This window comes from Sinocyclocheilus rhinocerous, unplaced genomic scaffold (assembly GCF_001515625.1).
Source record: "Sinocyclocheilus rhinocerous isolate Xijiao unplaced genomic scaffold, SAMN03320098_v1.1 scaffold2194, whole genome shotgun sequence".
NCBI classification, from domain to species: Eukaryota; Metazoa; Chordata; class Actinopteri; order Cypriniformes; family Cyprinidae; genus Sinocyclocheilus; species Sinocyclocheilus rhinocerous.
This window is the reverse complement of record NW_015652304.1, coordinates 747,951-762,971: the sequence shown is the minus strand read 5'-3', so window position 1 is coordinate 762,971 and position 15,021 is coordinate 747,951. Positions and strand designations below refer to the sequence as shown.

At 37.0% G+C, this 15,021-nt stretch overlaps 1 protein-coding gene across 1 annotated transcript in view; it reads right to left on the bottom strand.

The window, feature by feature from the left end:
• The window catches only part of LOC107714686 (small conductance calcium-activated potassium channel protein 2-like), a 70,096-nt gene that overhangs the window by 15,029 nt on the left and 40,046 nt on the right, over nt 1-15,021 (bottom strand). The window contains exons 4-6 of the mRNA XM_016520624.1: nt 11,097-11,393; nt 5,125-5,246; nt 1,511-1,652 (exon numbers count right to left, since the gene is read on the bottom strand). Coding sequence (XP_016376110.1) covers nt 1,511-1,652; nt 5,125-5,246; nt 11,097-11,393 — 561 coding nt within the window. The remainder of the gene's footprint in view (nt 1-1,510; nt 1,653-5,124; nt 5,247-11,096; nt 11,394-15,021) is intronic.

The window sequence follows — 15,021 nt, the reverse complement described above, 5'->3', positions numbered from 1 at the left end:
GTAACCAACATGCAAAACTAGAAATTATATCATAGAGGAGTGACTCGCTTGACTGTGTGTCTAGGTCAATAAGTCTAAGAAAATATCAGATTAAATAATATGACATGATTTGTTCAGGTTATAAAAATGTCACCCCCCAAAAAAATTATATTGATTTTATTTAATTATATTTATGATTTAATAATATACTTGTTAAAAATACATTTATTTTTATTTTTTTTTTATAAAAAATGTATTTAAAATCTTTTTTTTTATTTTTAAATAATGACTTTGTACACATGTTTTTAAGGTGTAAGAAAACTTATTTGTACTATTTACTTGATTGTTACACCACATTACATTTTAGTGTCATTACATTTTAATTATTCTTAAAAAATGTTAAACATGTTTGGTCCCACTTCATGTTAAGATCCAATTCTCGCTATTAACAAACCATTAACTATGACTTTTGCCTCAATAAACTCCTAATTTGCTGCTTATTAATAGTTAGTAAGGTAGTTGTTAAGTTTAGGTATTGGGCAGTATTAAGGATGTAGAATATGGTCATTCAGAATATGTGCTTTATAAGCACTAATAAGCAGCCAATATGTTAATAATAGTCATGCTAATAAGCAACTAGTTAATAGTGAGAATTGGTCCCTATACTAAAGTGCTACCAAATGTTTTTTTTTCAAAAACCACTTTGTGAAATGTGTTTTAAATTAGAGTTTTAAAAGATGTTTCCTTTTCTTTATAATGGACATTCTTATTTGTCATTGACCCACCTGCTATGTGATTGTGTGTGTGTATGTGTGAGAGAGAGAAAGAGTGAGTGTGAGAGAGTGTGCGTGCATGTGTGTGTGTGTGTTGTTGTGTAACCGAGAGGGAAAGATGAAGATCACAAAAAAACTCGAAAACAAACAGAAAAAGAACCGTCACGTCGCGTTAACCATGTTTTTCCTCTGTAGTCTCTCTGTGAGGATATTTAGAGACACTGAAACTGACAGTATGTGAACAGGAAGAACAAATACTCCGAACATAACAACAGAGAGAGGAGAGAAACGAGAGAAAGTGACCCCTAACAGATATTTACAATCTGCAAACTCAACATCAAAATAAACACATCTAAACCGTTGCTATACACCACCTGTCAAGATTTCCTCAAGCACAGAGACATACAGTAAAGGCTCAGAGAGAGAGAGATTATAGCAAGAAATACCTGGGGCTTACAATAAGCTAATGCCATTGTACTGTAAGCTAATCAGGCAGAACAATGGCAGCCCACAACAGCCTCAAAGCTGAACAAATGTGCCGTCCCAGAATACACAAAAGGACTCATCCTAAAAACACTCGATGTTTGCACGCTGGTGTGTCCTGGTGTTTGCTAACAGACATGGTTGGTCAGACTGTGGTTGGTGTGCAGGTTTGGATTTCTAGAAATAAGATAACGAGTAGGAAAACATGTCTTTAGACTGTCCCTTGCTGCCGTGGGTGTGAAACCGCTGTGCTATGTGTGTGTGTGTGTTTATACCATAATTCCTGTGAGCAGACACACTCCCTTGCCACAGTAGGTGTGAGGCACCATGTCTCCGTATCCAATGGAGAGGAAGGTGATGGAGATGAGCCACATTGCACCCAAAAAATTACTGGTCACATCCTGAGCATCATGGTACCTGAGAGAGAGAGAGAAAAAAAGAAGCTGCGGTTCAGTTGGAAAATATTTGATTATTGAAAGGAAACTTTGAACAGGTTCTGCCTGTGGAAGGTATGGAGAAGCAATAACTGGATGTAAAATAGGCACAAATATCACATCAACGTTTTTGCATCAAATACTTTCATACGTTTCCATTCCTTAATCTGATCTGCAAAGCACTCCGAAGGAAAATCTCACTGTTTACCCACAGGCTTTTCGAGAAACTTCTTAAATGTTTGTTATACCTTTGTTTCAGCATAAAACACAAAAATAATAAAATAAAATAAAATATAAAATAAAATACATTAGGGTTCCCCCCCCCATCCAGCTCATATTTATATATTCATACATTCAGCCAAGGTAACATCATTAAACAAGTAATGTCATTTCAGACTATTTTGATGAAGAATTACAACAATTAATTTGAAAATGAAGACAAATATTTTTTGTTTGGAAAGAAAACCATTAGACTTTCTACAGAGCATTTTGAAAGCGTGAGAGCAGGCATACATTAATATATATATATATATACATTTGTTCTGCAACAAATTTCAGGGATCATAAAAGATTCGCCATAGGGCAAAATTGACAGTCTCGGATCGTTTAGCGTGACATGCTTACCGACAGCCGATTAATTGCCTTTACAATGAATTTCAGTCTCTGATGAAGTTCTGAGTCTGACATGGTCAGATATTTTGGATCACAGTCCTGCAGTGTGACTGCTGCTAAGACGCCTGGTGACATTTTCTTATCTATGGGGGTATTTACACCTGGTTTTTACCCAGATCATGTACTTGATGTGAGGTGTGTATATGTATGTATGTATATATGTATGTATGTATGTATTGTTTTAATGTTTTTGGCTCAGCAGATTCTCTGGTGCATAGGGTAAATAGGTAAAAAAAAAAAACAGTTTAACAGGAAATTTAGCTGCCTTGTGTTTGCATCATCACAGAAGTTATTAAAAGGATAGTTCAACCAAAAATGAAAATTCTGTCATTAATTACTTACCCTCATGTCGTTCCAAACCCATAAGACCTTCGTTCATCTTCAGAACACAAATTAAGATATTTTTGATGAAATCTGAGAGTTTTCTGACCCTGCATACAGCAATGCAACTGACATGTTCAAGGCCCAGAAAGGTAGTAAAGACATTGATAAAATAGTCCATGTGATATCAGTTGTTCAACCTTAATTTTACGAAGCTACGAGAATACTTCTTGTGTGCAAAGAAAACAAAATTAATGATTTTATTCAACAATTTCTTCTCTTCCCTGTCAGTCTTTGCCACATGTTCAGGAGAGTATCACGATGCATGCGTGTGGTGCTGCTGACACGAGAACCGGCGTTCTGACTTCTGACTGGATGCGCTTCGGCTGGTTTACAAGCAGAAGAACATGCACTCTGTACATAAAACAAGTCTTCGTAAACATGTCTAAAGATTTCGACAGAGAGGATGACTTGCATTTTTTTGCCCAGCCTTACTTATTTGAACCAGAATATACAGACGATGAACTAAGAGAGATGAATGTTCTACGTCAGAATGCTGGATCCTGCGTCAGCAGCATCACACACATGCGTCGTGATATTCTTGTGAAAGTGCAACGAAGACTGACACGGAAGGGAAGAAATTGTTGAATAAAGTCGTTGTGTTTGTTTTCTTTGCACACATAAATGATTCTCGTAGCTTCATAAAATTACAGTTGAACTACTGATGTCACATGGACTATTTTAACGATGTCCTTACTACCTTTTTGGGCCTTGAACATGTCAGTTGCGTTGCTTTCTATGCAGGGTCAGAAAGAGCTCGGATTTCATCAAAAATATCTTAATTTGTCTTCTGAAGATGAACGAAGGTCTTACGGGTTTGGAACGACATGAGGGTGAGTAATTAATGACAGAACTTTCATTTTTGGGTAAAGTAACCCTTTAAGGTTAAGGTATCAACCTCGCAAGAACATAGTTAAAATAAGTTCATCCAGTTAGGAGGAAGTCTAAAGTCCACTGTGTGCGTGCTGGCCTGAGTAAGAGCAGCACACAGCCTGCAGGGAGCCTCCTCCTCTGGAAAGGGCCTTTAACACGATGACTTTGAGTGCAGTGCATAAAAATAGAGCAGATCCCTCTAGGCTCATCTCACAACAACGCTGCCTTGATCAGATGTGGCAATTCAAATGCGCAAACCATCACTCATATCACGCTGCTCGAGCCTGCCGCTATCAAAATAATCATCAAACCTCAGGTCCCCAATCCGGGGAACCCTCAATATTTTAAAGCGTCTACCCCGAGACTAACACACATTTAGAGTTTGTAACCATGACAACACGCCTGGTAGAGTATATATATAATGTAAATAACAATACAATAATATATAAATTCTTTTTGACCTAATGAATTGTGTATATTAAGAAAGTATATAAGGCCAATTTCAAGTTGACCTCAACAGAAGTTTAAAGTCCTCTTATTTTCAGCGTCAGAAAGAGCTCGGATTTCATCAAAAATATCTTAATTTGTCTTCTGAAGATGAACGAAGGTCTTACGGGTTTGGAACGACATGAGGGTGAGTAATTAATGACAGAACTTTCATTTTTGGGTAAAGTAACCCTTTAAGGTTAAGGTATCAACCTCGCAAGAACATAGTTAAAATAAGTTCATCCAGTTAGGAGGAAGTCTAAAGTCCACTGTGTGCGTGCTGGCCTGAGTAAGAGCAGCACACAGCCTGCAGGGAGCCTCCTCCTCTGGAAAGGGCCTTTAACACGATGACTTTGAGTGCAGTGCATAAAAATAGAGCAGATCCCTCTAGGCTCATCTCACAACAACGCTGCCTTGATCAGATGTGGCAATTCAAATGCGCAAACCATCACTCATATCACGCTGCTCGAGCCTGCCGCTATCAAAATAATCATCAAACCTCAGGTCCCCAATCCGGGGAACCCTCAATATTTTAAAGCGTCTACCCCGAGACTAACACACATTTAGAGTTTGTAACCATGACAACACGCCTGGTAGAGTCAGAAACACCCACTCACTGGCCCGAGGGCCTAGTTTATCCCGCGACCTTTTTAAGACGCAACATGGGGAATCTGTTGATGCACGTTGCAATTGGCTGCTGCCCGGAGTGCATGAGTGTCTGGAAAAGGAGGAACGCTGTTTAGACAGACAGGTCTTCTGGAAACAAGGGTGTGAATGAAAGTGCTCCTTTTCTGTCTCTTTCTTTCCTTCAATCCCTCTTTCTCTCTGGTCTCTTTTACTCCCAACAGAAGAGCTGATGTGTAGAGCGAGTGTTTGCACACCTCAAGAGGTGTGTTATCTTCCAGGCAGTGCCACTCATTGGCGAGAATTCAGGTGAGTCCTCATTAAGCATAAGAAACTTGACAGCGTCTAGACAGAAAGGTGCAGTTGGAAACACAATGATTCATTTGTTCATTCTTCTTCACGCTCATTCTCTCTCTCACCTCTCACACACTCTTACGGTCCAGGCAGCGATGATCCACAGGGAGATACTGAAGACCAGCAGCACCGTGCCCGGGCATATGGTCATCAGGGTCTTCATCACAAAGCGTGTGTTAAAGTGCACCTGCAAAGAGAAAAACAGTCACATGTTAGTGATTCCTTTCAGCCTAGATGTCATTCATCACTGTCAAACTAGATGAAGCTACATGACTTACAACAAGTTGCAAGAAGCTTTTACTAATGGATAGAAGTGGTTTATAATGCTTCTAAACTGGAAACATTATATCATGAACATGAAAAATGATACCTATGGTTTATAGCAGGAATTCTCAAATTGTATTTGTTAGTTTTGTCAACCCCTTTGACCAAAAATACTTTCTTGAAGTTAATATCTAGAAAAACCAGTGTAATTTTACCAGTATAACTATTATAGAGACACTATTACAGAGACACTGTTATAGTTTTTTTATAATATTTTGAATTATTGTTTGTTATTTTGCCATGTTGTTTATTTTTATACGTTCTGTATTTTTTTATATAATTTTAGTGAAAGTTGCATTAATGTAATTGTTTTTTTGTTTTTTGTAATTTTCTAAGCATATTTATACCAGGGTTTTTTAATATGCGTTTACAGTTTTTATTAATATACATAAAAAGGACGTTATTTTAGTACACCAAATTAAACTAAATGAAGATTAGAAATGTTGACCATGGCAAATTAGCTGAAAAAAGGTCTAAATTTATTTTACCTTACGTTTGTTTTATTTCACACAACGAACAGGTTTTTTTTTTTGCTTTTAATAACCCTTCAATAAACACATTGGCATGTTCACAGATCTCTGATAGTAGTTAGTGGTCACATGGCATGCAGGTAAACAAATAAAATAATGAAACTTTTTAGTGTTTTACTTTGATTTTTTCTATTTTTTATTTCTATTTTTTAATTATTATTTAACTAATTATTAGCTATTCATGTGACCCTATCGAATACAAACTTTGGAAAATGGATGGATAGGTAGATATTAGCAACCTGCAGTTCCCTCACAAACTCCCAGGGGTTTGTGAACACCAGTTTGGGAATCCCTAGTTTACAGTAAAGAAATGTATGCATGTTCTTCTTGAACTACCAGCAAAACGTCAACTTAATAATAAAGTTGTAAGTTTCTTGTATGAATTTGTCAGACATGAAACAGGTTGTTGAATGCACATCAAAACAGTATATATACATATAGCATACTCATAAAGCCTGAAATTGGTTTTATATGAAAAGAGAAGTAAAATAATATTATTTTATATATACATGATCTAAATAACTGATCTAAATAAAAATTGACTGGTTGATAGTTTTAAAGCCAATTTACTTTCTACAAATTACAAAATAAATGAGAAGATACATTTTCATCTCCAAAAAGGCAGTATAAAATGCTGAGGTGGTGGAGATGGGGTCCCGTTTGTCCCTTATGGTGGTCTTATTCATATTAACACCATCAAAAGCTCACATTTGGCCTTATATTTGATGCAGCAGTTGCACTTGGAAATTTAAACAGCTGACTGAAATCAAAAGTTGTGCAAAGTCTTTGTGCAAAAATATTCACTGTGACTTGAACTATAATAATTAATGTGAAATGCTAGGTGTACTCTGACTGAAATCTACAAGAAGCCCAAATTTCACCTCCACAGTTTTTCTTTTTTTCTTTTTCTTTTTCATTTTCAGCTCAGTTTGAATCTAATGTTTGAAGAACAAGGAGTGCTGCCACTGTTTGTTTGTACACGGTTTCATCTATACTTGACTGAAAACAATAATATTCATTATCGTCGTCATTATTATTGATTTGTGTTACTTAAAAGTCGCATAAAGGGAAGCTCTCCAGAGGGAAGGCGGAGATCTCTGAGCTAAGATGGACCACATGATCATTAATGATAAAACAGCACATGAGAGGAAAGAGAATTTGCATTTACATCTCTTTGAAACAAGAGCACTTCTCAAAGGACCAAGTGATTACCCTCTCCAATCAGCCATTCAAATTAAAGTACAGCGGGACTCTTTTCACCCGTTTCGGGTTTTTTTTAATGGCACCCAAGGACAAAACTCAAACTCTGAACTATCAAACACTTGACAGCCACAGCAGCCATTCTTCAGTCTCTCTTAAGCGCAAACCTGAAGAGATACATCAATCAGCCATCTAAAGGAAAAGCCGGGATAAACCTGCTTGAAAGACGCATAGCCGTCTATCATAAAATCCATTACAGCAGAAAATTCATCAGTCACATCAACTGACACCGAGCTGTGATGCTGCATCCTAACAATGCAAAAACAATCAGATGAAGCTCCTGTCCAAAGCTAACCTTTAACTGAAGCTACGTTTGAACGCTAGTTCACTCTAACCCAGCAAATGCAAAGATCCACCAAATAGCAAATGTGTTTTGTTGGATCTACTACCTTAACTTTTGTAGCATGACAGTAGCTCAGCTGTTTCCATAATAATGGAGCTTTTCCAATAACTAGCCACTTTTTCCAATATGTAGCAGCATAGTGTGACAAAACGACATCACATTTTATATCACATTGTGTTGTACAGATAGCATTACAGCTGAGCCAACTACATGATAATTAAAAGCTCTCTCTTAAATGTCCTCCGCATTGGTTTATTTAATTTTAGTGACTCATGTGAATGAAGCAGTTCCAAAAGAAGAGTCAAGTCTCTCTTATGCAGAAGGGCATCTCCAGTCTTTGCGTCTTTTTATAATGAAATATTTAGTTAAACTGCTGTTTGTCACTAATCTCGAATCAAGATTTATTTAGAACCACTCTTTGTTTTTGAGCAAGAGAAATACTGTTCTTATAAAAATTATAAATGATCAGATAGTATTATATTTTTAAAGATTCTACTAACTTAAGTAGCTTCAGTGTAGTCAGCTACTTAATAAATGATAAAAAATAATAAATTATACCTATGGTTTATAGCAGGGATTCTCAAACTTTTTTGTCAGTCAAACCCCTTTGACCAAAAATTTATACTTGAAATACTCCCTGAGATAATAAGTTAATATTTAAAAAAAAAATGTAATTATTGTTTTTATTAATATTTTAAAGGGGTCATATGATGCGATTTCAATTTTTCCTTTCTCTTTGGAGTGTTACAAGCTCTTGGTGCATAAAGAAGATCTGTAAAGTTGCAAAGACTAAAGTCTCAAATCCAAAGAGATATTCTTTATAAAAGTTAAGAGTCAGCCACGCCTACCTAAAACGGCTCGTTCTAACATGCCCCCACATATCTACATCACTATGTGGGAAGATTTGCATAACGCCAACCAAATGTTCACGCAAAGAAAGTAGGCGTAACTTTTATTCTGTGAATGCGCTGTGTGATTCGTTATGAAAGCGAAACTACTTTGTTTGGTCTTCCAAAAGAGGACAATATCCGCTTAGTCATGCCTAGAGCTGATCTGTGCTGGTCGCTGAGGAAATACATCAACTGCACGCTGTGGATCGCCGGATCGGCTTTCACCATGGACAAAGCGGAGTCCAGCCCGTATTCGGCCAATCACAACGCACTGGATAGCTGGCCAATCAGAGCACACCTCGCTTTTCAGACCGATGAGCTTTGTAAAAATCGACGCGTTTCAGAAAGGCGGGGCATAGAGGAGAAACAATAATGTACAGTATGTGGAAAATAATGTGTTTTTTGAACCTTAAACCGCAAACACATTTCATTACACCAAATACACAAAATAATGTTATTTTTAGCAACGTCATATGACCCCTTTAAATAACTGTCTGCCCTTAACATTTAGTAAAATTTTTAGTCTTTTTTTTTTTTTACAGTGGCAGAATATAGTATTTATATAATGTTTTTAATATGCCTATAGTTTTTATTCATTTTTGTTTCAGTTTTTGTTTTAGTTATTTTAGTACATGAAGTTTTAAATTATTTTAGATAAAGTTTGTTTGACTTCAAGCAACAGTTCATTTTTTCCGGTTTTAGTTTTAGTTTTAATTAAACTAATAATCATGCAATAAACACATTTGCATGTTCATAATCATAGTTTAGTTCAGGGGTTTTAAAAAAATGTGTGTGCAAATTGTGTAAAAATTAACAAACAAATAATAAATAAATACTTAAATAAGCAAAAATTTCCAGAACTTGACATAATTATGCTTTCATTATGCTTTCTAAAGACTGTTTAGAAATCATAAAAATAATCACAAATATTTTAGTCGATAGTAAGCCCCATGTTAGTTTCTCTTTACACGTCCCTAGCAAAGGGGTCATCATATTTGGGAGTCCAAGAAATCAATTCAAATGTCACTGACAGTTTGAGTGTAGTTTGACTAGTTTTATTATTCAGCAGCTTGAAGCAGTTTTAAAGTAGCTTCGCCAACACCGTAAGGTTGGATCAGTGTGTGAACCCTGTTGCTGTTTGTTGGGTCAGTGTGAACCAGCCTATAAATGTACAATCTTTAAACCATCAGTAAAGCTGACAGGTTCATCCTTCTCAAGAGACCAAACAAACCACATAAACACACAAAACCTCTTCCTCCAGCGCTGAAAACCACAGGTCTCTGTGCTCATGATTGTCCTCATAAAACCAAACTTTACTGCCCTCAGCCACACCATGTACTGCGTTTTTCTCAGCTGAAGAAATTCAGCTCCTTCAGCGCTAACATGCAGTCACATTTGGACGGGACAAAGGCATATTCTCCTGAAAGGATGTGTTTATTGAATCTAGGCGCAAGTGGGCCATTGAAGACAGACAGAAAGGGAAAAGCTGGCAAGCTGATGAGGTTTGGACTATAATACCTGAAGAAAGCTAGCCGTTAGCATTAGGGGTGCGCCGATCCGATATTCAGTATCGGTATCGCTCCGATACTGCCACTTTCTGCTGGATCGGGGTATCGGTCAGACGAGTCCAATCCAAATCCAATATTGTGCGTATACTATTCGGTGTAATTGTTAAGCCCCACGAAAGGCACAAAAACATTATAAAGCACCATAAAGTTTTTGTGCACTATGCTTCAAGCGCATCATTCTGCGCACGGGATGCGCATAAGCGCTTTGTGCCGCTCTGTATTGGAGCCTTTCATGTTATAATACTTTTGCGTAATGAAAGATTGTTAATAGCCTTTCTTGTTCTGTCTTATCTATCATATGTTGCTGCCTCATTACTGTGCTATAAATGTAAAAGAAATGTATTTAATTTGTTGCATATATTTATAGATAATTATATTTACTTGTTTTTCATGAATGTATATTACAATACAAAGAGCAATGTGTAACATTTTACCAGATTACACTTATTTACTTTTATTTTTCCCCCACTAAATAATGTTTTTTTCTCTAAATGTTTAGATTTTATAAATTATTGTGAACTTATCATTTTTTAGAGTAACCTTTGCTGCTGAATCATCCACTAACCTAGTTTATAATAGTATTTTTCTCATAGATTATGATTATATATTTTTTTATTTGTTATTTTTCTTTATAATGAAGTTGTCTATATTTAGTAGATTGTGTGTAATACACAAAAGAGTGATGATCCGGTCAACACAAACTGATGTATAGAAATGTAAAAAAAGTGTGCAGTCCGCTGGTATCGGATCGGTATCGGTATTATCCGATTATTTAGAACTTTTGGTATCGGATCGGTATCGGTTCTGAAGAAATGGTATCGTGCCACCCCTAGTTAGCATTCCCATTCATCTCAATGGAAGTGGCTTGGCTAGTGCAGAACCCTCCACAAGTAAGCGATTTCACGCTTTTAAGAGACCTCTGAACAGGAACCATGTGATATGCTACTTGCAAAAAACATTTTGTCAGAATACACTATCAACCAGCAGGGGCTAATGAGGCCATGCTAACTAGCCAAAAGAAAAGAAATGGGAAGAAAGGAAAGCCACATTCACAAACAAATGCTAGAAATAACAATTCACACCCTAAATTCTCAGTTTTGAGTTGTTGGGTTGACCTCTGACCTTGTTGAGTGCCCCTATGCTGCGGGAGGAGGCGTCGGTGAAGAGTTTGCTATGTAGCAGCATGACTCGGGCGATGAGGTAGAGTCTAAGGAACATGGGTACAGACAGCACCATGTCTAGATCTGCCTCCGCCTGCGAAGGAGCGTAGGAGAAGGCCAGCCGCGCCCGCCACATGAACTTGAAGTCCCCCGGCACCGGGTGAACCGCCGAAACGATCAGCTCCAGAGCGATAAGCAGCACTCGCTCCAAGGTCATGGCGATCCGCCAGTCGTCCGCACCATTGTCAATGACGAAGAGCTGAAGGGGAAAAGTCAGAATGGGAATGTTAAACGATGCAAATTGAGCGGAGTTTCCCAGCAAAGTTTCAATTTACATAATGTATATCAAATTTGCATTCAGTCTTTTAAAAGTGCTCGAGGGAACAAGGCAGTCCCTAGCTGCAACAATGACATAACACAAAGAAATAAAACCAAGCCACCATAAAAGCTTTTTTAACTGTTCTTTTAATCTAACACCGTGTACAAATTAGATGCAATTGTGTAAAGCAATAAAAAAGTACATGCAAGTTTTGTTCCAACATTTATTTATTCATTTTACACAAGTGCAAAAAACCTGCTGATAATAAAATAAAATAAAAAGTTAAATTTCATTGGTTGAAAATTCTGCTAAAATCCAGAAACCTAGTGAATTAGCTTGCGTTTGTGTTCCCTTAGGAGTTTCTAATACATTTGAGGTATGGCTGTGCGCAATATATGTTGAACAAAATAATAATGTACTCATAAATTGTAATTTTAAATCAAATCAAATGTATTCATAAATAAAAAAAACACTATTCTAAAAACCCAACAGAAATTCCAGAAGGAACCCATGTCTAAAAATGCTAATTATCTTCTGGATTTTACGAAGGATAGATAGATATTTAATTATATAGATATTTCTTATTTAATTATTTATAAGTAAACAAGTTACAATTTGGCTTAATATCTAAACATAACATAGCGACAGAAGATTTTGTCAGTCCTTTGCTTTCTGTTTATGCACCGGGTAGCCACAGTAAAATCTCATTGGTCAAAAAGTCCTGCTCAACAAATTGTACCTGCATATAGAGCTTATAATTCTAAAACCAGAAAACGAATTTGCCTCACCATTTGTTCCCTTGAGAATTTATAACTTTTTTCCCCCATTTGAGGCATGCCTGTGTGTAATTTATACTGAACAAAACAGAAAATTACTCATAAACAATCATTTCAAATCATAAATGTATTCATAAATCAAAAAGCGCTATTTTAAAAACCCATTAGAAATTCCAGAGAGAACCCAAGGCCCAAATAATGCAAATTCTCTTCCGGATTTTACGACCAAACAGCTCTATTAAATTTAAAATACATTCTGATCGGCTAAAACGGTGTTGCTTCGCACAGTATTTTCGCTTTCAGCGTGGACAGACAAATTGCTTGTCACGTCGCGCCTCTTAAGACACATGAGTGCCTCGCAGCAAATTAAAGAGAGAAAAAAATAAATAAAAGTCCAGTTGCACAACAACTCAAGACCAACCATTCATCACCCATTTAATCAAAAACTTAAATTGCAAATTAATAATTCAGATTAGCTCATTAGAACAACTAATAAATAGAGCTGCCGTTCGACTAACTGAATAAGTAAAGTGTGTTCTCAGATGCAGCGCAGGAGGCAAAATGAGAGGGAAACAGATTGATGAGCGCCACAATGAGAACATGCTCAGATAGTCATTTTATCCAGCCAGGAACGCCAAACAGATAGAGCAATAGGCAAACAGAATTCCGCTGGCATAATGTGCACTGACAGTTATATGACTCTCTCTCTTTCTCTCGTTCCCTCTCCCAATGCAAATGTCAGGCGGTATATCAGCAGAGCCTAACGATGGAACGGAAAGTTAATTGTGTTGGCTGGCGGCGTTAGATGTGTTTAATGTTAATTGTAAGTGTTAGACTGGCGAGGTTTGTTTAATTGATAAGCAGAAGGCAAGCAGGGTTTTCCCCACTGAGACATACACACATCCACACACACTCGTACACCCACAGGAGGGCTGCAAATGATTATATGGGAATCCTGAGAACTCATGAATGAAGTCGTATAGCTCTTCGGCGATATATCGCACACGCCTATATTCGTCGCGAGGTTGCGCAACAGGTCTTCCTGGCATCCAATGAAATTGCTTTGTTTGTCTAATTGCTCGTGCATGTCTGACTCGGTGTGTGCGAAGGGCACGGTGCATGTCGTATGGCTGTAAAATGCGCATGTTTTTTTTTTTTCCTGGAAAAGCCAGCCTCGTCATGGTGACTGTTGCCTAGGCGACAACATCAAAGACCAGCCGAGCTTAATTAGGGTCCCCTGGTGAGAGAGGGAGAGAATGACTGTGTGTTTGTGTGTGTATGCGAGCGCAAAAGAGAGAGAGCGTGAGGAAAGCGAGAGGGAGCGACATAGAAAGGTGGTGGAAGGCAGGGAAAGAAACCGAGAAAGGGAATGAATGTGCGGGAAAAATACGCATGTGTGGGTGGAAGGAGAATGAAAGAGAATGTATGAGTGTGTGTATGAGAGCGCATGTGAATCTGTGAGAGGCTTGTATGGATTGGTGTATGACTTATGAATAATGGTTGACCGATATGGGTTGTAATGACTGATACCATTGACATCTACAGTGGACTGTGGCTGATTCAGGCTTGATTTATTGTAAATAACCCAGGAGAATGAGACGGTAATACTGATGAAATGAAATAAACACTTATTTTACTCTGTATTAAAAATTTTTTTTGAAGACAGATAAGATAGTGATTATTAAAGGTTAAAGGGTTAGTTCACCCAAAAATGAAAATTAGCCCACAAATTACTCAGCCTCAAGTCATCCTAGGTGTATATGACTTTCTTCTTTCAGACGAATCCAGTCGGCGTTATATTAAAAATCGTCTTTGATCTTTCAAGCAGTTTAATGCCACTCAGCGGGTGTTGCATGCATCAGTCCAAAAGAACTTAATGTAGCTTGTGCTCACTGTTGTACACTGGAAGCAGTTCCGGGCAGATGACATATGAGGTCAGTGCTGCGCATGCGCCAGTGAGTCACGTGAAAACCAACGTTTGTCAACAGGAGCAAAGGAAGCAAAGTTTCCTTACTTTAGCAAAGGAAAACCAGACTCCGCTTGGCTTATATCGAAATCCTCCGACATTCTTCTTCACAAATCCTCGTTTTGTACTTCTAATTAGTGACTGTTGTTTTGTTCTCGCCCCTGTGCTTCCACGTGCTTCTGAGCGGCGCATGTTTAGAAGAAAGTCATATACACCTAGGATGACTTGAGGGTGAGTAATTTGTGGGCTAATTTTTGGGTGAACTAACCCTTTAAGTGTTTAAACATTTTATGAATATTAAATTAATCAAATCAGCACCTTTTCAGAATATTTTTGCAAAATTCACTATAGGTTTTTGAAAATATTATTATTAGGTTTTTTAATGTATAAACATTTAATAAACATTAAATTGATGAAACACTTAATTCACACAATTTTTACTCAAAATCACCTAAAATCAATTTAAAAATATAATGTTTATTATAGTGTTAATTTTGTCAGCTATTTTCATTTTAGTCTTAGTCTTAGTCCCGTGTTAAAATGTCCTTGTTAGTTTTTATCCTATTTAGTCAACCTTATCCTATTTGGTTTTAGTCAAGTTTTAGTCGAATAAAAGTCTCAACATTTTTGTCTAGTTTTAGTCCAAGAAAACCTGAAGTATTTTAGTCTAGTTTTAGTCAATGAAAATTAAAAATTGAAGTGCAATAAGATTATTATTAATGAACCGTACAGTATTAATTTTGGCAGCCATTTTTAATTTAGTCTTAGTCTTACTCAAATGTACATTTTAGTTATCATATTTAGACAACCTTGTCCTGTTTTTGTT